This window comes from Trachemys scripta, chromosome 3, assembly GCF_013100865.1.
Source record: "Trachemys scripta elegans isolate TJP31775 chromosome 3, CAS_Tse_1.0, whole genome shotgun sequence".
Lineage (NCBI taxonomy): Eukaryota > Metazoa > Chordata > Testudines > Emydidae > Trachemys > Trachemys scripta.
The window spans coordinates 53,963,019-53,990,437 of record NC_048300.1 but is presented as its reverse complement, the minus strand read 5'-3'; the positions used below and the strand labels follow the sequence as shown (position 1 = coordinate 53,990,437).

Below are 27,419 nucleotides of genomic sequence, written 5' to 3'. Positions count from 1 at the left end.
GGTTGTGGATTAACATGGACTTAAGTGATTTAATGTTCACATTGTGCCTTACAAACAGAGATGTTTTGAACAGAGACTGCAGATGATATTCGGAAGAAAAAAAAAAAAAAACTAACAACAAAAATCAATGCTGACAATTGTGCCATGAGTTTGCTGCTTATTAAACCTGCCTCGGCAGCATCTGCACATGAATTGCAAATGCTAGTCAGACAGTTTTATGTTTGCACGCTGAGTTCCATTACAGGAACAACGTGATGGTTGATAGTGGTTTTAATGGCTCGAGTCCTGGAAAATCTTAGCTTGAGGACAAGAGGAACTTCTTGGTTTCATTCAAGTGCTGATGTCCTTGTTGTCACTATTTTTGTCCTGTTCAACCCTAAGACCATGTTTAAAATGGTTCCTCTGATGCATGGCAGGTGGTGGAGTGTTGGCTAAAAATAAATTAACCTTGGCTGATCTACGGGAATATCTGATGATATTCCATGGGATTTGCTTTCTTTCTGAAGCAGACGGGAAATGTTTCACTAGGTGGACAGGAAGACTAATTCAAATCTCCCTTTTGAGAAACCTCAGCTGAGCTGACTGTAGGGATAATGCTTTATTTAAACTTAAACCACAAGAAACGATGGTGACAGCTCAAATTTTTGAGAGTTAGAGATGAGAAAGGCGATCTAAGGCCAAGCTGAATTAATTTTCTTTGGTTGGTTTCTTTGGCCTGAGCCGGAAAGTATGGATTCAGATAATAATTTCCCCAAACAGTAGGAGAGTTTGGCTGAGCCTATTATAGCAACAGGCACCGATCTATGAGGTTAGATCTGGATCCCAATTCCTCCCAAACTCAGGATCTTTAAATCCGGGGTTTCACTTCAGACCCATCAGTATTTGATCTTAACCCTACCTTCTTACTTCCTCCAGCTCTGATGGAGTAGTTTAAGGATTCTCTTGAATTCATTTAGACCTTATTTATACAGGGAAATTTACCAGCACATATCCCATCCCATCTCCTAGAACTGGAAGGGACCTTGAAAGGTCATAGAGTCCAGCCCCCTGCCTTCACTAGCAGGACCAAGTACTGATTTTGCCCCAGATCCCCAAGTGGCCCCCTCAAGGATTGAACTCACAACCCTGGGTTTAGCAGGCCAATGCTCAAACCACTGAGCTATCCCTCCTCCCAATTATACTGGTATAGCCATACTGGTAAATTTCCCTGTACAGAATAGCCCTAATTCTCTTTGCTTCCATCACCTAAATTGAGATCATATTCCATAGCTTTGTTATTTTTTGTGTATAATAGTTCTGCTCCTGTCTGGGGAGAAGCAGAGAACATTTTGCCTGGAGTGGAGAGCTCAGAAAGCCTGTATTTATATTAAGTCCCCACAACTCCCTCCTTTTAATAACAACTCAGAATCCCAACAGTGCTTTTAATGTCAGCTCACAGACACCGTGCAGGTAACCAACAGCCAGTCTCATGCAGCTCTCTTCATGCTATAGCGTGGAATGGTTCATAATCACTACAATCAAAAATCCATTCCAGTCAAGGATGACCGAGAAAAGGAACACATGAGAGTCACTACACGTACAAACACACATTCAGAGATAGAGACACAGAGAGCCAGTACGTACAGGTAATGTTTCTTACTTAAGAATGGTATTTCTCTAAAGGCCAAGGTCTGTCTCTAACTAGAATAATTATTATTTGTCCTGCACAGGACTGAAGTACCAATGGAATAGCAAACTTTCTAAGCACCGACCCCAGTTGCCTTAATAGCTTCCATAGCACAAATGTCACACTGGTAGCACTTATCACAGAGAGAAATACTTGGAAAATGAGAGAAGAGATACCCCTGGTTGGAATAAAATTATTTGGAGAAATAGAGGCATCTCAGTCAAGCAAAGTTAAAAAGAACTTTCAATCAGAAAGTTACCTATGAGCCAACAATAAAAGGGCAGCTGGGATTCAAAGTTGTTATTAAAGGGGAGGGTACTGTAGGGAATAAACATACATGCACCAATTCTATCACAGGCATTGCTAATGCACCTATCACCAACTGTGTTTCAAAAGTAGGGCATTAGGATGAGTGAAGAACATTACAAAACAGAACTGCAGTAGGTGGGCATTAGAGACTGTCCTTCCTGCCACAGAATATACTGTTATACATTGAGGAAAAAAGAGACGTTTCACATCCTGTGAGTAACTGCAGTTCTTGGAGATGTGTCCCTCTATGGGTGCTCCACTTTGGTTACTTCAGGTACATGTGCACCCCCAAGTGCCTCTGATTGGAGAGTTTCATTAGCAGCGTCTGTTTGGCCTGCACATGCGCCGTTGATATCCTCATGCCCCTCACCGAGGTTATATCAGGGTGTGTACGCAAACTGCCCTCAGTTGTTTCTCCACCACTGAGTCTCAGGAGGAAACTTCGAAGCAGAGGGGAAGGAGAGTGGGTAGTGGAGCACCCATACGGACACACACCTCAAAGAACTACAGTTACTGCACAGGGTGAGTAACCTCTCTTTCTTTTTCGAGTAACATCCATGTGGATGCTCCACTTCAGGTGACTCCCATAAGGAAGGGACCGCTTCGGAGTTGAGTCCATTATGGAGGAGAGAACTACATTGCCAACTGCTGCATCAGATCTAGAGGCATCGACTAAGGCATAGTGTCTAGAGAAGGTATGTGCCGAAGACCATGTAAGCAGCCCTGCAGATCTCAGAAACTGGGACATTTTTAAGGAGAGCCATATATCTAGATTGTGACCTCATTGAATGAACTGACATGCCCGCAGGATATGCTGAACACCTACCTGCATGAATGGTTCTTTTACTGTAGAGTTCTCTTCCTCACCAGCTACGTTTGAGGCTGAATGTGTTAGGCACCTAAGAGGCTGTATGGAACAATGGATGTGGGCTTGTCTACTCTTGAAATGCTGCAGCGCTGCAATTGCACTGCTGTAGCACATCAGTGATTACACAACCTATGCTGCCAAGAGGGGCTGTCCCATCAGTTTAGGTCAGTGGTGGGCAACCCATGGTAATCTGCTTGAGGGCCATGAGACATTTTGCTGATGTTGACTGTCTGCAGGCATGGCCCCCCCGCAGCTTCCAGTGGCCGTGGTTCACCGTTCCCAGCCAATGGGAGCTGCGGGCAGCGGTGGGCTGCAGGGAGAACTGTGGCCACTGGGAGTGGCAGGGGGCCTTGCCTGCAGGCAGTCAACGTCAGCAAAATGTCTCATGACCCGCAAGCAGATTACCCTGATGGGCCGTTTGAGGCCCATGGGCCACGGGTTGCCCACCACTGGTTTAGGTAATCCACTTCCCTGAGAGTAGTCTTCTGTCTACCTAGTGCTGTCTACACTATTAGGTCAGCTTAACTATGATGCTCGGGGGGGTGGGGAAGGATTTTTGACACCTGAGTGATGTAGCTTGGTCAACCTAACCATTTAGCGTTGACAAGGCCTGTGATTGGCATGAGAAGCTGAACAACCCAGTCAAAGTGACATGAGCTTGCCACGAAAAAGAAATTATGGGCTTTCCTTGTGTTGTTAGGGCTTTTTTTCTCCCATTGATCATTTTCTAAACCCTCTTGAAGAGGCTGAATTAAACTGAGGGAATACCTACTAGACTCAGGAAAATCTGGACAGCAAGAATCAGTGTGAAACATAAAAGAATACCTGGGTGAGCTAACACGAGCTTTGAGATAATCCTAGTATTGCCAACCCTAAACATTCAAAATCATTAGTCAGACTCCCCCAAAATCATGGGATTGATTTAAAAATCATGAGATTGAACCCCCTACATTCTGGGTTTTTTTTATTTGCCATCTGGCTTCTGAGCCTTCAAAATTCACTCTAGTTATATTTTCCAGCTTCTCTCAGTAACTCTGAGGTCTAGAAACTTAAAAAAAGAAAAGAAACAAAGAAGGTGGAGATTCTCATTTGATCACTTGTCTCCAGAAGCTGAGGCTGTAAATAAAACATCAAATATTGTGACACTGGTGATAAAATCACAAGAGTTGGCAACACTGTCATTGGCTCTCCAAAATTCCACAATTTCCCTTCTCACCTGCTGGAAACAGGGGCACTGGAACGTGTGTGTGTGTGGGGGGGGGGCGGGGTAGGGGGCTATGGCCCCATCACCAGCAGTAAGGGAGGGGGCAGAAAGGAGCGAGCAGAGGATGGGGTCTTGGGGGGAAGAGGCAGCATCAGGGCAGGGCCTTGGGGAGAAGGGGCTATGTGGCATGGGGCCTTGGGAAGAAGGGGCAGCACAGGGGGTGGGGCCATGGTTTGGGCACCAGTGGTCCCCCCACTTTTAGGGACCTTCTGTTGCCCCTGGCTGGAAAGACATCCCTTCCAAAGCTGTTGCTCACAGATTGATTTCTGACAGAGATAGCCCAATCCAACACCCAATGTTAAACATACCAACCTTGCTAATGGCTTTTATCTCTTTGTAATAAACTGAACTGAAAGCCTGGGTCCCAACACTAAATATTAGTTGGTTAAATCTAGATGACAATTCTGTGGCTTGAACCCATTACCTTTAACTCTATCCAGTGGAAAAAATCACGTTCTATTTGCCTTAAGGGTAATAAGAATGGTGATATGTCTCAGCCCCTGATAGTTTCATGCTACATTAGGCCTTTAATGCAAAACAGTTACTCCCCCTTCCCCCATCCCCAATCACTTCTTAGCTTTCTGAACAAAAGGTGGGGTTAGGGGAGAGGCTGTGGCACTGATCTTCTCTAGGAAGGGAAGACAAAGCATCAGTTAGATGATATGCTTCAGTGTGGTTTAATTAAATCCATTTGGGCTGGTGGCACTGGAGTGGTAAATAACCTAGTTTAATGAAAGGTAATAGATTGATTTGGGATGTAGGGTGCCTCTATCTGTAACAAGGAGAGTGATACTATTATTACTGATAACTCTGCAGCTTTGCTGCTGGGGAATCAGAGATGAACCCCTCCTTTCCAAAGAGTCACAGCCACTTAAAACTGACCCCAAATATAGGTTTTGTAACCCTAAATAACAAACCTGATGAAAGGATTCAAAGAAAATAAAAAGCCCTAACCAAGATATGTTCCTATTTTTTTATTTTTCCTATTGCCAATGGAAATAGTGTAAATAAACAAACATTTCCCAGCACTGCTTGCAACCCAAATATTTTAGATTGTGCTAATGCATAAGAGCCAGAATGTGAAAATGACTTGAAACTCACAAAAAAACAAACCTTAAACTGACTAGTCCTGTCTCATTGGCTGGATCAACAAAGGTATTTAGGTGCCTAACTCCCCCCCCCCTTTTTTTTTTTGGCATCATCGTAATCCACAAAACTCCTGCTTGGCTGCTGCCTAAACCTGTAGGTGACTAAACCCACTCAGCACTTATGTTTTTGCAGTAAAAATTCCCTAGGTGCCTACTTTTCTATCTCTGAGCATGAGCATAGCTATTTCCCTCTAGGCATCTGCCTGCTTAAGCCCCAGAGTGATACACTAATTATGGGAAGACAGGTGGAGGGGAGCCTAAGTCATAGGTGGAGCTCAATCTAAGTAGGAGTGCTTAGAGGCCACCTAACTCCAGACATGACAGCTGGGGAGAGGAGGACCACCACCCTTATAATTGTTAGCCTAGTGGTTAGGGTATACTCACCTGGGATGTGGGAGAGCCTCAGTTCAAGTCCCCCCTCTGCCTGAGGAAGTGAAGGGATTTGAACAGGGATCTGCCACCTCTCAAGTGAGTGCACTAACCACTGGGCTATAGAGTGATTCTCACTCTCTCTGACCTAATGAATAGAGTGGAAGAACTTAAACTAGAAAGACTGAAGAAGCCGCACATCAGAATATCCAATAGTCCCATGATTAAGGCACTCACCTGCGAGGTGGCAGATGCCTGTTCAAATCCCTTCTCCTCCTCAGGCAGATGGGGGATGTGAACTGAGGAATCTCCCACATCCCAGGTGAGTACCCTTAACTACTGGACAAACAGTTATAAGGGATGTTGGTTGTCCCCCTCCTAACTGTTTTGTGTGGAACTAGATAGTCGCTGAGTGCACCTACCGGATTGGGCCCTACATGTAAGTTAGGCAGCTGAACTCCTATATTCCCCAGTTTGTGGATTGCAAGCAGAGATAGGCACCTCTCTGCAGCCCACACTTAGAGTCTATCTCAGGCTAGGTCTACACTACCCGCCTGAATCGGCGGGTAGAAATCGACCTCTCGGGGATCGATTTATCGCGTCCCATTGGGACGCGACAATCGATCCCCAAATCGACGCTCTTACTCCACCAGTGGAGGTGGGAGTAAGCGCCGTCGACAGGAAGCCGCAGAGGTCAATTTTGCCGCCGTCCCTACAGCGGGGTAAGTCGGCTGCGATACGTCGAATTCAGCTACGCTATTCACGTAGCTGAATTTGCGTATCTTAAATCGACCCACCCCTGTAGTGTAGATGTAGCCTCAGAGAGGAGCGGGACTTAGAACACACCCGTCGTTGGCATCTCCCATTGGCTAGCTTAGGCTGCTCCTTGCCTACCTAGCATGCTGGTTTTGTGGATCACATTCTAAGGTGCCTGTTTCTCCCCATTCATTGAATAGGGACCGTAGGTGCCAAACTCAGGCTTTGTGGATTGCAGTATTGTTCCTGTGATTTTCTAGGTGCCTCAAAGTTAGGTGTTACTATGATCTGTCCCTTTGTAGATCTGGGCCACTGTCACAGTCAAATGAAATGCAAAAGGCAAACAAAAAGCATAGGCACTGAAAAGTAGATTGGATTTCAAACATTATTTCACTTCTTATGAAAAGGTGAAATTTGTAACATAGGAAATTATATAATTATTTTTACCCTGACAGTCTCCCTTCAAATAGTGGGAGAGCATGTGTGAAAGGTAGCAGGGTTTGCCTCCTTGCAAGGGAAATTGAAGAGGGTGGTTGATATTTGGACAATGGAGAGAAGGCAATTCAGATATTTTCCCCATACAACAGGAGGTTTTTGCCACAACCTGTTTCTTTTGTTTTTATCATAGCTAGCTTGGTAGCATGTCCTTCACTAGGACCTTTATTTCCTTTTCTCACACCCAACAAAAGTATCACAGGCTCTGGAAATGCATTTCAATCCCTCTAGTCCCATACCACTCTAGCTACTCCTTATACTGTTTCACCTTGATGTGCCTGACATTCCTCTGCTACAGCTCTTTGCAGCATGAGTGGGGAGGGCAAACTTTGGACAAGGACATAAAGCCAAACTCCTACTCTTATGAATAGAGTTCCAGGATTTTTAATGTCCACATGGAATATATAGGACCTTAGCTATGAAGGCCTCAACTGGATGATTCCTTAGAATTTAAAAAGATAAGACAAACAAAGGACAGGAGAAAGGAAGTGCTTTATTCCCATTTTACCCAGGAAATTAAATGTTTTGCCCAGGGTCACACAGTCTGGGAATGTAAACTAAATCTCCTGAATCCCAATTCAATGTCTTCTCTGTAAAAAACACTCTTCCTGGCCCAACCAAACCACTGAAATGTCACAATTATGGTCCTGTGCCAAAGTATATATTTTCTCCTAAGCAGTTTGAGATAGATCAGGCATTTAGTGGATACCTGGATCCAAAGACAGAGGTGATCTAATTTCTTGGACACTTTCCTAATGCTTCTTTGAAATACCATAAGCCTAACTTTGAGTTTCTTGACTAAGCAATTTTTGAGTAAACATGTTGTTCCTGGTGAGAATTCACGCCTCTGAGCAGTTTTAGGTAGGTATTGTTTAGTTATCAGTAGAACTTTCCGTGCAGGTTTCCACATGCTAGCTCATATCTCCTGTAGAAGAGGTATACTGGCCTGGTGTGTGCTATTAAAGAGTTAAGCTTCAGTTTGATGTTTAAAGATGCTGTACTTCCTGCACAATACTATAGAGTGTCACATTTTCAGGTGTTCAATACAGACTCTCACCCTCAGAGACAGGGCCGGCTCTAACTTTTTTGCCGTCCCAAGCAAAAAAAAGAGTGCCGCCCTCCATAGCGCCGCCATAACACACCCCCTCAGCGCCGCACCGCCAACCCCCCCCCCCAAGCCCCCCCGGGCGCCCCCCAACATGCCCCCCCCCCCCGGGGCCCCGCTGACCCCCCCCGCCGAACCCCCCAGCCCACTGCGGAGCACTGCACCACCAAACCTCCCCAGCCCCCGGCAGAGTGCCGCGCCGCTGAACACATCAGCCCCCCGCGGAGTGCCGCCGAACCCCCCTGCCGAACACCTCCCCCCACGGAGTGCCGCCGAACCTTCCCGCCGCCACACATACCTCCCGCGGAGTGCCGCCGAACCCTCCCGCCGAATCCCCCAGCCCCCTGCAGAGCGCTGCCTAGCACCTCTGAACACCACCCCCCACTGCGGAGCGCCGCGCCGCCAAACCCTCCCGCCGCCACACACACCTCCCGCCAAGCACCGCTAAACATCCCCACCGCCGAGCCGCGCTGCCAAATCCCCCCGCAGCTGCCAAAACAAAAACTACCCACCCCACCCCCAGCTCCACCCAACCGAACCCTCCCCCAAAAAACAAAAAACCCTGAGCGCCCCCCGCCACCCCAAGATTGGCCGCCCCTTACCAGGTGCCGCCCCAAGCACGTGCTTGGTTGGCTGGTGCCTGGAGCCGGCCGCCGGCCCTGCTCAGATTGAGAAACCAGTTACAGAGACTGAAAGTATGTTTACACTTCGGGGTGGGAGGTGTGATTCCCAACTCAAGGAGACATACTTGTGCTACCTCTGATCAAGCTAGCATGCTAAAAAGCCAGAAGTGTAGCCATGACAGCACAAGCGATGGGAGGGCTAGCTACCCTGAGTACAATCCTGTCTCAGACGCAAGTATGTACTTGGGCAGCTAGCCCCTGCTGCCGCTGGTGCTGCTGCAGTTAGACTCTATTTTTAGCTCACTCGCTGGATCAGAACTAGCACAGATTTATCTTCTTGAGCTGGAAATTACACCTCCAGCTCAAAGTGTTGACTTTGACATGCTATCAGGCAAAGGATGCAGACAGGCTAGATTTCTGCATCAGTAACTTGTTTACTTCTTCTGGTTAGTTAAATACATGTTATCTTAAAACCTTCCTCAGTCACCGTTAAAATAGTATACGCTGCAGTATCTTTTAGCAGCACATCTGTATCTTCAGCTGTGCAGTTCCTAAACTGTGAGTCTCTAAGCACTTCAGACTTCCTAAGAAGCAGGTCTCAGGTGCTGGGGAAGAGGCCTGCAGGAATTTCCGCAGTCTTTCCAAGCCTCACAGGAACCATGCATCCTTCCCAAACAAGACTTTCACTGATTTAAACTAAATCCATTTTAAAAATGTATTTTAATTAGCATAGTGTATGTAACTTCTGGGTGTATATAAGGCCTAAGACTTTCTAAGATGCATCAAAACTCTGAAGCCTCCTCAGAGCCCTTGATCTTCCTCTTCTAACCCCTCCCCTCCCATCCCTTCAATGGACTCAACAGTTTTTCCATCTAAACACTGGGATTTGAGGGTGCTCGGCACCTCACAGGAAAAGCTCAGCATTTTGCAAGGATTTATTGACTTACTACTGGACCTGGTTCCCAAGATCAAAATATCCTATTTTATTCAATCTGCCGTGAGAGAAAGTTTAAAGCGCACACATAGACATAACAGGAGGGTGGAGGTAGAGATTAATTCAAGTGGAGGCATTTCCATGGCAACACTTAAGTAAATAATAATTCACAGGAATAATAATGGCAAAATACAGCCTTCTTCAAAGGAAAACACAGCTAAAGGGAAGGAAGCAGGCAGGTGTGCCACCAGTGGTGACTGCATAATAAGGCTAATGTTGATATTTTAAAAATCTTTGATGTATCCATATTAACTATGCATTTGATGATAAAGTAATGGCTGCACACTTTTGTATTGTCACCCTACACACATTCCCAAGACGCAGCTAGATAAAAAGACACAACTGCATCATGTTTTTCATAACTTCTCATGAGGCAAGCTAACCCTTTAATGAAATCCATTATTCCTAGGGCAGAGAGCTCCAGGAAGGGCAGAGAGCTCCAGAAAGATCAGAGATTTGATCCTTACCACATAGAAAAGAGATACATATTGTGTCCTAAAGGTCAGAGCAATGGAAGGTGACTATATAGATGCCTCCTCTATGAACAATACTCTGTGTCAGGTGTAAGTAGGTTGACCAGATAGCAATTGTGAAAAAACAGGACAGGGGTGGAGGGTAATAGGCACCTATAAAAGAAAAAGTCCCAAAAAACGGGACTGTCCCTTTAAAAACAGACAGCTGGTCACCCTATGTAAGGGCCTGCAGCCAGGGCCGGCTCCAGGCACCAGCTTAACAAGCAGGTGCTTGGGGCGGCCAAGGGAGAGGGGCGGCACCTGCGGCAATTCGGGGGCAGCAGGTCCCTCATTCCCTCTAGGAGAGGAGGACCTGCCGCTGAACTGCCGCGGCTTTTTTTTTTTTCTTTCCAATTGCCACCGCCGATCGTGACTTTTTTTTTTTTTTGCTTGGGGCAACAGAAATGTTGGAGCCGGCCCTGCCTGCAGCTAACCAGCTTACCTCCTAGCTTAAACCTCAGGCAGTCTAGCAAACACAACTGGGCCCCAACTCAGCCACCTGATTGACCCATCTGCCCAATAGGCTGAGAGGATAAGGAGACCTGCTCTTAAGATCAGCAGCAGGGCACTGGCTGCTGAAAGCGTTTGCAAATATTGCCTCAGACCCAGTCCTGCTTCTGCCTTGCCTCACTCCAGCTAATTCAGCTCTGACCCTCAGCTCTGATTCCTGACCTCTGGGTCTGACCCTCAGCTCCAGCCACTAGGTCTGACTCCAGCGACTAGGCACAACCCGCCTATGTCCAAGTCACATGACACTCTGCAACTTAGCACAGGTTGTCATGTGGACATTTTACGGTATAAAAGTCATTTGGTGAGAGAACTACTACGTGCAAGTTAAGCAGAACACACACCACTGCCAGGAATGAGATGACGTCTTATTAGAAGTGGGCTGCTGTTGGTTGGTGCAGGGGGGTAGAATTCTCAATCACATCCGGGTTCTAGTTTTGTGGCTGGTCCTTCCATATTGGACTGAATTAAATCCCAGATCCAAACATGCCCTGAAATTTAGGTAGTTTGAAATCTGGAACTAGAACTGAATTATATAGCCCAGGCCCACCTCTAGTACACTGTCTATAAGATCTTTCATCTGAAGATCTAAACATGGTTTGCAAACAGTAATGGACATGAAATATTACATCCAGTCAGGGAAACCAAGGCACAATTTAAGTGGCTTGCTCAGAGCCACATGGTGATTCAGTGGGAGACCCAGGAATGGAACGCAGGAGTGCTGACACCTAGCACTCTGTATGCAGTGTTGTTGTAGCCATGTCGGTCCCAGGATATTGGAGAGAATATCTTTTATTGGACCAACTTCTGTTGGTGAAAAAGACCAGCTTTCAAGCTTATGCAGAGTGTGCTCTGCTCTAACCTCTCACTGATGCATACTCCCTACCCATAACTGAATGTCCCAATGGGAGACAAAGCACCTCCCTCCCTCTGAGAGCTGAATACTCTGTTTCTAAGACTGCTCAGGCAATTTTGGATGCTAACCAGCCGCTGATGAAGTGCCTTCTTATTGGGAGGGAAGCAAAGGATGAGAAGAAAGAGGAGAGGCTCCCACCTGTCTGACACGTCAGGAAGAGATAAAACCATCCACTGCCAGACTCCCAAACCTTCACTGTTAGTGAAGTGCCAGAACGTCCTGCTCTGTTCCTTCCCCGTTTTGTTCTCGACAAGGACCAGGGAAATATTTCCAAACAAGAAGCCGTGGATGAGCCATGACATTCGGAGCTACAAGGAAGAGAACATATAAGGAAGCAAGTAAGATACTTTAGTTATCCATAAATAAACTAAATCCCCAATTCTTCTCATTCAGTTCCTTCTTTCCCTCCCTCCAAATCCTCAATCCTTTTTCCCTGATGTCCTTCTCCTTCTCTCGGCATGGGGTAGCTGCCAAATGTTTGAGGCAGGATTGCTGTGCAGAAGTATTTGGTGCAATATGCTGATAAAGACACAAAAAGTTAATGGAAAATTTGTGGGCCTGATTCTCATTTACACTAAGGCCCCCTGTACACCACTCTGGTAGTGCAAAGGGGTCTAAAAAGTGGGTTCACATGTAATTTATACCCATTTTAAGGTCCCTTTACAGTGCATGTATAAATGGTGATAGTTTAAATGAAAGTCAGGCCCTCACTATGTTAGATGACCAATCACTACTAACCTTTTTGGTGAAAACCAAAACAAAAAAGTCATTTAGCACTTCTGCCATTTCCACATTTTCTGTTATTGTTTTTCCCCCTCATTGAGTAATGGGTCTACCTTGTCCTTGTCCTTCCTTTTGCTTCTAATGTATTTGTAGAATGTTTTCTGGTTACTTTTTATGTCTTGAGCTAGTTTAATCTTAATTTGCGCCTTGGCCTTGCTAATTTTGTCCCTACATCGGTGTGCTATTTGTTTATATTCATCCTTTGTAATTTGACCTAGTTTCCACTTTTTGTAGGACTCTTTTTTTTTTTTTAGTTTTAAGATCACCTGAGTAAGCCAGAGTGGTCTCTTGCCAGACTTCCTATCTTTCCTACACAGTGGGATAGTTTTCTGTTCTGCCCTTAATCATGATGATCCTTTCTGACCTTAGTCTCTGAGTCTCTATATATGGAAACCTCCAGTACCTCATATATGCCATTGGAGCAGTGCCTTTTAAAAACAAAAACAAAAAAAAAACCCGACAGATAAGTTTAAAACATGGACCGTTTTCATATCACTTCTATGTTCAGTGCACATATACTTTATTATAAAAGGATGACTTTAATGCTTGTGTGATCCATAACTTTAAGGCTCACTCTTCCTTTAGACATGATCTAATAGATACAAGTTAAAACTGACAGCTCTTTCAGTGATGAACTCTCTTATATTCAGGCAGCAGCAGAAACAAGTGCAGAATGACTGCAATAAGAGGGTGTTGCTAGCAATTACATGCTCATCCCCTAGATATTCCTTTCAAAAATTAGTTTTTCCCTCCTTCTCTTCAGGTTTTTATAGACTTTCCAATTATGATCCAGTGATATTTGGCTTTTTATTAATTAAAGTACTGTATGGAGCACAGTCTCAAGCATTTTTGTTAGATCTAATGTAACAAAGTCCCTTAGTGGCTCTTTATCTCTGTATATAAAATTACTTCCTGGCGTTTTCTCATTTTAGGACTCATTTTCTCTCATTGTCAGGAATGAAATATAAACCTTTGCAATTTGGTCTGGTCTCAAAATCTCTAACATGAACATTGCTGTCTAATTTTCTTTGAAATAACCCCCTCAAACTCTTTGCTTATAAAGAGCTTAATAAGAAAAAAAAAATACCGCATGCAGGGGCTGGATTTATGCAGCCATCACAATAATCGGCAAATGTGAGGTTGCCCAAGGAATGAGTTTACTGAGGCTACGTTAATGATGGATTTCTGGACACAAGAGAGCGTTCACAGCACTGAGTCCTGATTCAACTGTCATAAAAAAAAACCTTCATAATTTTGTAATGCTTCAAATCCAGCACATAACCTAACCAGGAAGGTTAGGCAATTGCACTTATATTTTTATATGGTAATACTATTTGCTGTCTTGATAATACGCATTTTCTCCATTATATATTTAGCTAGGTTACAGAATTAGAAAGGCTAGCAGTTATCATGCTCCAGGGAAAAAGCTAGTCAGTAGTTTTTTTACCCCTCCCCATGACATAACACTGTACAATTAGCTAAGATGGGGTGTACATGTGTGTATTGTGAGAGCATCTTTGCCTGAGGCAACAAGTCTATGCAGAGGACAGATTTGGAGATGGGGAGGATGAAGTGGTGATGCTGAACTGAACCTTTGGCCACAGTCCCAGAGTGTCAGGTATTTCACTGCTCATCACCCACAAGGGACCATGAGATCATCTACATTTCACCCAGTTACCCCAGTAACTTTGTCAAGTATCAGAGGGGTAACCGTGTTAGTCTGGATCTGTAAAAAGCAACAGAGAGTCCTGTGGCACCTTTAAGACTAACAGATGTATTGGAGCATAAGCTTTCGTGGGTGAATACCCACTTTGTCAGATGCATGTGACATGTGTCTGACGAAGTGGGTATTCACCCACGAAAGCTTATGCTCCAATACATCTGTTAGTCTTAAAGGTGCCACAGGACTCAATTTTGTGTTTGGCTTCAAAATTAACACCTCATTTAAATGAAGGGGGGCAGCTCATTTCTTTTACAGCTACCATTTAAGGCCACTTGTCTCCACAGTTAGGAAGAGGACCACACTGAAAAGACTTCTGTTTGCAACTGTAAGGACAAAAGCCCCAAGGCCCTGTTCTTCTTTCATGCCAATTTTACACCAGTGCTAAACCCTGGACTTCACTAGAGATGCTCCTGATTTATACTAATGTAAGTAAAAGGAGAGTCTGTCCCTTATTTATTTTATTTTATTTAAATTAAAATGTGTATTGTGCCCAAAAACTGTCAGAGAAGTACAGGCATGGCATTCCATGGACTGCTGACTCAGTCTGACCCTGGGTACAGGAAAGGCCCCGTAGAACTCTGGGGCCATTTCTGCGCTTGAATCAGTAGAATCCATGACATAAAATTATGGATCCTACAGCAATAGGAGGAGCAGCCTACCAATGGCCTCATAGCTGCCAGTCTGCTGCTGCTATCACTAAAGGGAAGGAGAGGGGTAAGTCAAATAAATAGTTTCTCCTTTGAGTCAGAGTTCAAGGCCAGAACAGAGCACCAGATCATCCAGTCTGACCTGTATATCACAGGTCACCACTACCACCTAGCAGCTGCACACTAAACCAACAACCAAAATTAGACCAATGTATTACAGCCCACAGGAAGCTAGACTGTTTTCTGCAACAGGCAGAGAATAGAAGGGACTGAGATGCACCAGTGCCCAAGGCCCCCCACAATGGCAGGGAAATGAAAGTGAAATATGCCCAGATAATCCTGGCAAGTAATCTGCACACTCATGCCGCAAAGTAAGACAAACCCACCCTCTCCTCCTTCTCCCCTCCCTCCCCCCCGGGCCCCATCTCCCACACGCAAGGTCACTGCCAATCTGATTTGGGGGAAAATTCCTTCTTGATCCCACATACAGTGATCAGTTAGACCCTGTGCATCCATCTCAGGGGATGTTGTGGCTATCTCCTATTCTGTGATGATTCCAATGGGATGGTGTCACAAAGTGATCTGAGCCATGGGTATAGGCCAGTGGCAGCAAACCACTGGGCTAGATTATTAATTATTATTCATGGTTTGTACTATGTAATGCCCAGAGGTACAGTCAAGATCAGGAACTCGTTGTACAGTGTGTAGGACAAAGTAGCAAGAACAGAGTCCCTGGCCCAGAGAGTTCACAACTTAGATATATGACAAGATGTGATAGGTGGATTAAACTAGAGCTGGGCGAAATATTTTGGATGAATAGTCTATTCACCCACCCAAAAATGCAGTTTTGGGTTGGCCAAAGCTATTCACGAATTTGTGTCAAGTTTACCAATAAGTTTTGACCAAACAGAAAATGTAAAATGTTTCAATAATATTGAAAATATTTTTTTCTAAATGAAACCAAATGTTTTTTGAGACATAACAAAATGTTTCAACTCAGATTTTTTTTACTCTTCTATTCGCTTAAATTTTGAAAAATGTCATTTTCATTCAACTCAAAACAATTTTTATTTTTTTTAAATGCCAGTGAACCAAAAGGGATGCAGTGTTTTTATAGTCCTATTGGTCGCAGGATATTAAAGGGACAAGGTGGGCGAGGTAATATCTTTTATTGGCCCAACTTCTGTTGGTGAGAAAGACAAGCTTTTGAACTTACACTGAGCTCTTCTTCAGGTATGGGAAACCAGTGAACCAACGTATCCATTATTTGCCCAGTTCCAGATGAAACAGACAAATGGGGATGAAGGGAGGAGTATGAAGACAAGGTAGCATAAATCAAACATCTCTTTGCAATAGGATGCCGTGGTTTCCAGGTTGCCACCTGCCCAGACAGTTTTAGCTCTCTAGAGCAAGGCAGGATGTAACACCTCCTGGTGTGGTGGTTGGACTGTTGCTGGAGGTCTAATACCTGTTTCAGGGAGGGATGCTGCAGGAGAGAGAAGCTTTATGTTGGTGTGTTGTTGAAGGAACCCTGCTGCCTGCCATTCCAGTGAAATACAATCATCTCTCTTCTGCTGCATCTTAGTGTCAGGTGAAATGATCCTGCTGCTATGAAGTACTTAACATTCCTTCAGGTGATTATAAACAGCAGATTATTATACTACTAAATTGTGATGATAGTTTTCTCTTGCAGCCTATTGGACTGGAGTTTGGCGGTGATGTAAACCACTTCCTTCTTGACTCATCAGAAGTAAAACTTCTGTGTTGATATTTTTGCATATTAAATTAAAGAGGTGAATTTGAAACTGAATTGATCAACCTTTCCTGCAAGCCAACGATTTTAATCTATAATGGGGAAAAGAGTACATCTTTGTGATGCAAAGACCAGTTCCTCTGCAAAATACCTTGAGACTTCGAACATGGACTAGAGAAGCCACTTCATTGTGCCATTCTGACTACAACAGTTTCAGGCTGATAAACAAGGTCTTGAGTGGCCCAATACACTACCGCAGGAGTCTTCTAGCCTCTGCATTCTCTGGAGACCAGCCAGGCAACAAGAGTCTGTAGAATCTGAATTGATGACAGAGAGCGCCTTTGGCTATAGCAAAACTGAAAGTTGAAGCAGTCAGTGAATTGGAATGGATGCACATGTCAGCTGTTTGAAGGAAAGGAGTAGTTGGAATCAGATGTGAAAGAAACTCGTTGGTGAAGTGCAGACTGTAATGGACTGGCTCTGAATGAATCGACTGGCATGGTGCTCAAATGGGAAACTTTGGCTGTGATTTTTATGGTTTCTAAGCTTCACAGCACGATATTCCAGGTACTTTCACACCTGCTAAAATGAAAGGGGGCAGATGATCAGCTGGATGCCCTAGTTAAGGCTTCTGAATGAGGCTGGCAATCATTTTATGGAGTAAGGCATCGATGATGGCAGATGGGGCTCCATGTGTGATGAGTCCTGGCTATAGAATGGTGGAATATTTTCAAAGAGCTGAAGCTGTGCTCTTGGTGGCATATCCCTGCATTATTCATCAAATGGCTCCCTGTGTCCTGGACCGGCAGAAAAATATTCTGAAGCCAGAAACACCATTAAGGAATTAATTAACCATCTCCGGTCGACGTTGGCTCATTGGTGTCTTGAATTCTGGATTTTGGAGCCCTGATTTAGATGCAGATTAACTGCTCATATGCAACCTCACTGACTCAGTAAATGGAAAGCCCTGAAATGATTAGGGGGAATTAAAAGAACAAGTCTCTAGTTAAAATTTAGTATATTGAGGCAAAACTTAGATAACAGCGATAACTATTTTGCATTGCAGACAACAGGCCACCAGGCAAAACGATGCCATCAGATATTCCACAAGTTTCATTAGAGACAAGGGGGACCTTCAAAATGGTCAAGGTAGACACTCATTTCACCTGAGCAATTGCATAAGATTTATTCCTGTTGATAACAACACGTCCTGGGTGATTACATAGGAAGACAAAAAGAAACACTGACGGTAGGTTTTGTAAAACCAGATGGTTAATCAGTCTAGGCCAGCGGCTCTCAAACTTTTTTACTTGTGACCCCTTTCACATAGCAAGCTTCTGAGTGTGACCCCTTCCCCCCCCCCATAAATATATAAAAAAGTGTTTTTAATTTAACACCATTTTAAATGCTGGAGGCAAAGCAGGATTTGGGGGTGGAGGTTGACAGCTCGCAACCCCCCATGTAATAACCTCCCAACCCGCAGTTTGAGAACCCCTGGTCTAGGCCAACCAGGAATTACTTATCACGAGGCATGTACAATGCATTAGCTTCTTAAATGCAGAAGAAACAAATATATTGAGAGTCACTTGAGTCCTCACCAAGACTGTATCCGCTTACATCTGCGAGACTATGGTACAAACTACTTCCCAAACAAACTTCTGGAAGACCATGAGAGACAATGCTACGTGCTACGGGCTGCTAAAGGGAAGATGACTCAATGGCAATCTGGAGTGCTGCAGCCCCTTTTTCTATTCTAACCTGCAATGGCCTTCACTGTCAGCATTATGGCTCCACCAGTCAGGGAGGCAAGGCCTGGCATCAGCAAAGATCGTTGAAGAACGGGAGAAAAGAGGGATATATAAAGATAGCTAGCAACAAAATTCCAGAAGACTGGAAAAGGGCAAATATAGTGCCTATCTATAAAAAGGGAAATAAAAACAACCCAGGAAACTACAGACCAGTTAGTTTAACTTCTGTGCCAGGGAAGATAATGGAGCAAGTAATTAAGGAAATCATCTGCAAACACTTGGAAGGTGGTAAGGTGATAGGGAATAGCCAACATGGATTTGTAAAGAACAAATCGTGTCAAACCAATCTGATAGCTTTCTTCGATAGGATAACGAGTCTTGTGGATAAGGGAGAAGCTGTGGATGTGGTATACCTAAACTTTAGTAAGGCATTTGATACAGTCTCGCATGATATTCTTACCGATAAACTAGGCAAATACAATTTAGATGAAGCTACTATAAGGTGGGTGCATAACTGGCTGGATAACCATACTCAGAGAGTTGTTATTAATGGTTCCCAATCCTGCTGGAAAGGCATAACAAGTGGGGTTCCACAGGGATCTGTTTTGGGACCGGCTCTGTTCAATATCTTCATTAACAACTTAGAAATTGGCATACAAAGTACGCTTATTAAGTTTGCAGATGATACCAAACTGGGAGGGATTGCAACTGCTTTGGAGGACAGGGTCATAATTCAAAATGATCTGGACAAATTGGATAAATGGTCTGAGGTAAACAGGATGAAGTTTAATAAAGACAAATGCAAAGTTCTCCACTTAGGAAGGAAAAATCAGTTTCACACATACAGAATGGGAAGAGACTGTCTAGGAAGGAGTACGGCAGAAAGGGATCTAGGGGTTATAGTGGACCACAAGCTAAATATGAGTGAACAGTGTGATGCTGTTGCAAAAAAAGCAAAACGTGATTCTGGGATGTATTAACAGGTGTGTTGTGAACAAGACACGAGAAGTCATTCTTCCGCTCTACTCTGCGCTGGTTAGGCCTCAACTGGAGTATTGTGTCCAGTTCTGGGCACCGCATTCAAGAAAGATGTGGAGAAATTGGAGAGGGTCCAGAGAAGAGCAACAAGAATGATTAAAGGTCTGGAGAACATGACCTATGAAGGAAGGCTGAAAGAATTGGGTTTGTTTAGTTTGAAAAAGAGAAGACTGAGAGGGGACATAATAGCAGTTTTCAGGTATCTAAAAGGGTGTCATAAGGAGGAGGGAGAAAACTTGTTCACCTTAGTCTCTAAGGATAGAACAAGAAGCAATGGGCTTAAACTGCAGCAAGGGAGGTTTAGGTTGGACATTAGGAAAAAGTTCCTAACTGTCAGGGTGGTTAAACACTGAAATAAATTGCCTAGGGAGGTTGTGGAATCTCCATCTCTGGAGATATTTAAGAGTAGGTTAGAGAAATGTCTATCAGGGATGGTATAGACAGGATTTGGTCCTGCCATGAGGGCAGGGGACTGGACTCAATGACCTCTCGAGGTCCCTTCCAGTCCTAGAATCTATGAATCTATGAAAAGTAGCTCAAAGGCAGACAGAAAGGAATCTACCTATACCTCCCCTTGGAACTGCAGGAGTTTAATCCCATTGGATGACACCCCCTCTAACCTCAGCCCCAAGTACATGCTAGAGGTTGACATATTGTGAAAAAGCAGCATGACTTTGACAGTTGCTGGCAGGGTTTTTTGCTGCCTACAATGTTTCGTGCAGGTATCCTTGAACGTTAGCTATCCTGCACAAATCAACTGCCGATTCCTGCATTTCAACTCTGTGTTGCCATGGCTCTTCTTTTGTGGGCAGGGAACCGTGAAAGTTGCCTTCAGATGTGAATGCACTAGCTCACTACCTGGAAGCTAGGTATTAAGGAAGCTCAGAAGAAATTTTATCATGCTCAGGGTGGAGTGGATTTACTGAAGCAAAAATTGAAGCTACAGGCTGAACACATTTAACACAGCTATAGATGAGTATAATCCCATGTGGGAGACACAGCTCTATAAAATCTGAGCAATTTTTGTGCATGAATGTGAAGCATTTTAGAAGCATCACATTGCTAGCTTTGGCAATGGCGATACTTTTTTGCATACTAGAAATGGAACATATAGAAAGAAGCACATTTCAAGCTATGAGCTTCAGAAAGATAACTTTTCTATAGTTATCTATAGATAACTATTTGGCTCTCAGCACAAATTGTGCTGGGCCTCTTGTGAGTATCATGAAATTCCTGGAATGTCCTGCTTCTGGGTCGGGCCAGCGACTGTGTGAGAATAGTTTCTTTTGCAAAATGTTGGCACTTTCATCATTTCATCTCTATGTTCTGGCTTCATAATGGGCAAAAATGAAAGCACAAGTTGCATTTGTCCTTGAGAGAGAGAAAGTGGCCTCATTTCACTGAAAACCAAAATCAACAGGGGAAACAATTCCTCTACCAGATCAGAGGGCACCCATCTTGTCCTTCGGAAATCCCAGAGATACTGGAGATCACCAATGAAATAGGGAACCAGGCAGAGATGGAAGCAACAAAAGGAAAATGAAGAGTGTATTCACCACTTCCAGATATTTAAAAATAACACCTAAAAATCAGAAAGGACTTAGGCAATGTTCTGCGAAATTAAACACATTAAAGGAAAGCCAGCAGTGCTGGAGACATCTCCATGTAGCATTTTTCACACACAAATATTCGGAGTCAGTGTTATTAACACATGTCCTAGCTTATTTAAAACTCCAGGAGCAAGGGAGAAAGAGAGAAATGCACTATTGGTGCTTCCAATACAGCTGCTCTAGCAAATTCAATAGGACCTCCCATTATTTATTTACATATCAAAGAAATATGTTGAAAATGAATGTAGTGCTTGTGAAAGGAGCTAGATCAATGGCCCTGGAGGATGGAGCCTTCTTTGTATCCATGGAGGAGGGGGGAGATCAGCACAAACTTCTTCACCAATGTGCCACAGTTCTTCTCTGGACAGACCACGTTTGGGTGTAAGAGGGAAGTTCAGACTTTCTAAAATAAGTTTGATTAACTCTGGCACCTAAAATTACCTAATCTTGGCTTTCAGCTTCTACCTCCAGGGGAGGTGCCAAAACAACCTCAGAAAAGGGTTCTCACTACTTTACAGACATGACTACAAGTATGAAGCATATTGTGGGAATCTGTTCTCTCTGTCCCCCAGCACAATTTTGCTACTTCAAAGGTTTGGCTCAAAATCAAATGAACAACTAAACTAGTGGGTGCTTATCTGAAGAGAATGGCCCCACTTAGTCAGCCTCATCTTCCTGTAAGAGAAAGTCAGGTCTCTTTATGGGACTGGAGTAAGTTTTTCGTACTGCACAGTACTATAGGGCTTGGCTACACTTACAAGTTAAAGCGCATTAAAGCAGCCCAGTGCGCTCTAACTCAGAAAGGCGTCCACATTGGCAAGGCACGTAGAGCGCTCTGACTCCGCGGCTAGAGTGCTCCTGGTACTCCATCTCAGCGAGTGGAATAACATGTGATGCACCCCCGCTGGAGTGCCACGGCGCCAGTGTGGACGCTCTGGTCTGTTAATGCGCTCTGATCAGCCTCCAGAAGTGTCCCACAATGTCTGTTCTAGCCACTCTGGTCATCACTTTGAACTCTACTGCCCTGCCCTCAGGTGACCAACTGCCAGACCCGCCCCTTAAATTCTCTGGGAATTTTGAAAATCCCCTTCCTGTTTGCTTAGCCAGGCGTGGAGTGCTCTCACCGAATTTTTCCAGGTGACCATGCCTCCACGCACCAGGTGATCCCCAGTATGGAGCAATGGCGAGTTGCTGGACCTCATCAGTGTTTGAGGGGAGGAACCTGTCCAGTCCCAGCTGCACTCCAGCCATAGAAATTACAATACTTTCAGGCAGATATCAAGGGACATGATGGAAAGGGACCATGATCGAGATGCACTGCAGTGCAGGGTTAAAGTGAAGGAGCTGCGGAATGCCTACCGCAAAGCCCGCGAGGCAAACAGCCGCTCTGGTGTTGCTCCCGCGATCTGCCATTTCTACAAAGAGCTGGATGCGATACTTGGGGTGACCCCACCTCCACTCCGAGTACCACCATGGACACTTCAGAGCCCAGTTCAACAAGGCAGGAGGAGAAGAGGAAAACGGGAGTGAGGGTGCTGAGGAAAACGAAGACACCCTGGAATCCCTAGATGCATGCAGCCCAGAAGCTGTTTTCAAGCCAGGAGGAAGGTAGCCAGTTACGGCGGCCAGTCCTTGGGGAAGGACAAACACCAGAGGAGGTTCCTGGTAAGCGGCTTTTATTTCAGGAAGGAAGTTATTCAGTGCGCGCTCTTGGGGCGAGGAGGGTTAGGGCTGCATGCATGCCTAGATGCGGAATAGGGCGTTGATGTGCTCTCTCACATCGCGGTAATCGGCCTCAGTGATCTCTTCAAAGGTCTCATTCAGAACTTGGGCAATGCGCTTGCGCAGGTTTCTTGGGAGAGCCAATGTGGTCCTTGTCCCAGTCAGGCTAACATGTCCGCGCCTAAACCTCCCTTGCTGCAATTTAAGCCCATTGCTGCTTGTCCTATCCTCAGAGGCTAAGAAGAACATTTTTCTCCCTCCTTGTAACAACTTTTTATGTACTTGAAAACTGTTATGTCCCCTCTCAGTCTTCTCTTTTCCAGCCTAAACAAACCCAATTTTTTCAATCTTCCCTCATAGGTCATGTTTTCTAGACCTTTATTCATTTTTGTTGCTCTTCTCTGGACTTTCTCCAATTTGTCCACATCTTCCCTGAAATGTGGCGCCCAGAACTGGACACAATACTCCAGTTGAGGCCTAATCAGCACGGAGTAGAGCGGAAGAATTACTTCTTGTGTCTTGCTTACAATACTCCTGTTAATACAACCCAGAATGATGTTTTTTTGCAACAGTGTTACATTGTTGAACCATATTTAGCTTGTGGTCCACTATGACCCCCAGATCCCTTTCCACAGTACTCCCTCCTTGGCAGTCATTTCCCATTTTCTATGTGTGCAACAGATTGTTTCTTCCTAAGTGGAATATTTTGCATTTGTCCATATTGAATTTCATCCTATTTAGTTCAGTCTATTTCTCCAGTTTGTTCAGATCATTTTGAAGTATAATCCTATCCTCCAAGGCACTTGCAATCCCTCCCAGCTTGGTGCCATCTGCAAACTTTATAAGTGTACTCTCTATGCCATTATCTAAATCACTGATGAAGATATTGAACAGAACTGGACCCAGAACTGATCCCTGGGGGACCCCACTCATTATGCCCTTCCAGCATGACTGTGAAACACTGACATCTACTCTCTGGAAACTGTTTTCCAGTCAGTTATGCACCCACCTTATAGTAGCTCCATCTAGGTTTCATTTCCCTAGTTTGTTTTGAGAAGGCCATGTGAGACAGTATCAAAAGCTTTACTAAAGTCAAGATGTACCACATCTACCACTTCCCCCCATCCACAAGGCTTGTTACCCTGTCAAAGAAAGCTATCAGGTTGGTTTGACACAATTTGTTCTTGACAAATCCGTGCTGACTGTTACTTATCAAGTTATTATCTTCTAGATGCTTGCAAATTGATTGCATTATTATTTGCTCCAAATTATTTGCACTATCATAGGCTCAAGAAAAAAATTATACATATTGGGAAATGATTCACCCAGCTTCCTGCAGCAGGCAGGTTATGAAAAATATTCATGCTTGCTGGTTCATGACAAAATGGGGTCTTTAAATATTCAGATCCCGCGTATGCCTTTGGAATGGGGAAGAAAAGGCAGAAGGAGTCTCCTACAAAAGCAAGAGTGTGAGAGCTTGCAGGGAACAAAGTAGCATTCATTTCTCTGCATGAAGTAAGAAGCCTTCAAGAAGTGAACCAAATCAAACATTAGACCAAAGAAAACCCCTTCCTCTAAAGTACCCCTTTCTCAAATGTCCCAGAACATCCCGTCTTCTTCCTTCCTGTATAGGGACTGGAGCACACCATCTTACACAGTACTTAGTACATTGTCAGTGCTTAACAAGTACAGAATGATCTATATTTTCAAACATGGCAAGTGATTTTGGGTGTCCCAGATTTTTGGGTGACCAGCCTGAGATACTTTAAAGGAGCCTGATTTTCCAAAAGTAGAGTGCCAAACCCTCGGAAAATCAGAACCTTTTGTGGTGTCTCACTGTGCGTGGCACCCAAAATCACCAACTACTGTTAAAGGCGTAGAACAATAAATAAATATCACTACTGCTATCATGCACTATATGGATGCAGACCACGGGACATGTGATGTGTCCAATCGACACTCATCCCTTGGACGTGTCATTATCTAAATCACAATTTGAGGTTACACACGAGTCACTCAGCAAAGCTAGGTTTCAGGGTAGCAGCCGTGTTTATGCTCCCACCTGTTTATGCTCTCCGTATGTGTGTATATATATCTCCTCAATATTTATTCCACTCTATATGCATCCGAAGAAGTGGGCTGTAGTCCACGAAAGCTTATGCTCTAATAAATTTGTTAGTCTCTAAGGTGCCACAAGTACTCCTGTTCTTTTTTCAGCAAAGCTAGTTACTCCTGCGTGACCAAATCCTGCAGTTCTCAGTCACTCCTGGCTCAGGGAAGTTTCCCACCAAAGTCAATGCTACTTTCACCTGAGCGAGGGCTCAACTCTGAAGTGCTGAGCAACCTCAACTTCTGTTAACTTCAGCCCTTACAAGAACAGGGCCTAAGCAAGGAGTGGCGGGATTTGGGTGGGGCATGATAAAGCCCCGGTGGCCTGAATACTGGATGGTGATTAGGAAAGTGCATGCTGCACCTTCTGAACAGATTAGGAGCCAGTCCTGAACACACTCCTAATGCATATGCATCACTACAGCTGCCTCTGATTTCTGAAGGCAGAATGTCTCTGGGTAGTGCTGTTGGCACAGTGCACTTCTCTATCCCCTTCTCGTTTTTACTTTGGTCACTAAAGCCACAATATAGCCCTTCATCTCTGTATTAACAAAGCACTGGCTGATCAATGCATTAATGTAAATACATTATACTAGGTTACATCCACAATGTAAACTAGTCAAGCTTCATTTTTCATAGAGTCCAGTTTGTGGGTGCTTTAAGAGAGCATCTGGATCTCATGCCTGGGTACTCCACGCTGCACACAGCTGCACAAAATGGGCACTTGCATGTCTTTGTGCCAATCTGAGCCTCCAAATGGGAGATTTGGATAACCTGCCAGTAGTGGTGTTTGAAAATCAAGTTTGGAAAGCATTGTGGGAGAAAGAAGAGACTTTAGAACTTGCCTCACAGGGAGAATTCCTAATTGGAGCTGGAAACACAGCGCTGGTCACGATGGTTGTTTCTGCCACTGGGACCTTACTGGTGTTCAGCAAGAGTGCAGCGCCTAGATAAAAAACAAAAGAGAAGAGCAGACATGCTGTTGCCACTAACCTCTGGATGCAAGGTTTGTAAAAGGCTCATCAGAACATTCCTGTAAGAACCTTACCTAGTCTGGTTCCGATTGTGTTAACTGGTCCCTGTTTCAGGGGGATAACATGTGACAAAAGGCATTTTTCAATTTAGTTTGGATGCAGTCAATACAGCTTCACATACTCTAGGGCCCTATTCGGGAAACATTTAAGTGATCTGGCTATCTTCTTCACACACATTATTTTTCTGCTTATGCGTAATTTAGGATTCATTTTCTTTGCTGGATCCACAACAAAATGCATTTGTTAAAAAATTTAATTTTAAGTGACTCTTCATGCTGGTGAAAAATACCAGATTAATAGCAATGCAGTTGGAGCTCTGTCTGTTCCTTTAGGCTAAAGGTCACTCTTCATAACAAGGACTGCAGGAGGAACTGGAAACACAGATATTTTCTTGCAGAGGGCATAGGGAGTAGAGGAAAATGCAAAGGGAAATTCTTTGCTCTCTCTGCACAGAGCCAGAGAGGGCTGAGGCTGTGGGAATGATCAGTGGGTCCAAAATGCTGACAATACAGCGGTTACAAACTTCCACATAAGCTTTGCTCCCCCTGCCTGGGGGCTGCAGTACCTGCGAAAGAGGGGAGATTAGGTTGCACTGAACCCTGCCTGCATGGTGTGGGCCCGGCCCCAAACATATTTGTGGGCCCCCATGGGGGCAAAGGAGCATGGCGTGGGGAGGTCGGTCCCCAGAGCAAGGGGCCAGCCAGGGGCATTGGGGCATAGCATGGTGGGGCTGGTCCCGCTCCACCCAGCCCAGTGCAAGGACACTGTATACAAACGGGCAGTTGCCAGATGCACACTGGCCCACCCAGCCCTGTGCTGCCATCATGCCCCTTCCCCTTGGGTGTGGGCCCATGTTGCACCACACTTCCCCCCAACTCCCTATGCCCAGCATCCCCCAGAGCTGCTATGCCCAGCAGCCCCCCCCACAGACCCTCCACCGCAAATGCACAGCAGCCTGCACACCACCCCTGCTGAGCATCCCCCAACAGCCGCACCACTACTGCCCAATGCACTTCCCCACAGCCCACCACCACAACTACACAGCACCCCACTCTAGGGTGACCAGATGTCCCGATTTTATAGGGACAGTCCCGATATTTGGGGCTTTTTTTTTATGGGCTCCTATTGCCCCCCACCCCCTATCCTGATTTTTCACACTTGCTATCTGGTCACCCTACCCCACTCAGACCCCCAGCATCCCAATACACAGACCTCTCCCACCCACCCCAACAGACCTCCCACTGGCCAGCAGCCCCCCTCTCCCCCACCTCCGGAGACCCACTCCCTCACACCCTGCCCCCTGGCCACACTCACCAGCTCTGCTGGAAGGTGATGGCGTCTGCCAGGCTGAGCTGGCAGCATGGCTGGGGCCGGTCCAGTGCCAGGGCGGGGAATCACTCTGGCCTCTTGGGAGTGGCACAATTAGCCAGGTCAGGGTCTGCTCCCGCCCTGGCCGGACTCCCTCAGGATCGACTTGCCTGGAGATAGGATGACTATACATCCCCTTTTGGCTGGGACAGTTCCCTTTTTAAGCTCTGTCCCAGCCATCCTGACTTTTTTTTTTTTTTTTTTACAAAAACGGGCATTTATACCATTTGCTCTTGCCAACTGATCACTTGGCAAGAGCAAACGAAAAAATGCCCAGTTTACCAAAAAAGTCCGGTGTACTCCCCTAGCGGGGCATGGAGGAACATGTTGGCGGGGGGGGGGGGGGGGGGGG

General features: G+C 45.0%; 2 protein-coding genes across 2 annotated transcripts in view; both read right to left on the bottom strand.

The window, feature by feature from the left end:
• Window positions 1-11,843, bottom strand: part of ALK (ALK receptor tyrosine kinase) — a 111,917-nt gene extending 100,074 nt beyond the window's left edge. Inside the window, exon 1 of the mRNA XM_034764760.1 lies at window positions 11,671-11,843. Coding sequence (XP_034620651.1) covers window positions 11,671-11,834 — 164 coding nt within the window. The 5' untranslated portion in view covers window positions 11,835-11,843. The remainder of the gene's footprint in view (window positions 1-11,670) is intronic.
• Window positions 11,844-11,880: 37 nt separating this feature from the next.
• Window positions 11,881-27,419, bottom strand: part of LOC117874462 (ALK tyrosine kinase receptor-like) — a 173,784-nt gene continuing 158,245 nt past the window's right edge. The window contains exons 5-6 of the mRNA XM_034764604.1: window positions 25,511-25,611; window positions 11,881-12,051 (exon numbers count right to left, since the gene is read on the bottom strand). Of these exons, the coding sequence (XP_034620495.1) occupies window positions 11,881-12,051; window positions 25,511-25,611 (272 nt within the window). The remainder of the gene's footprint in view (window positions 12,052-25,510; window positions 25,612-27,419) is intronic.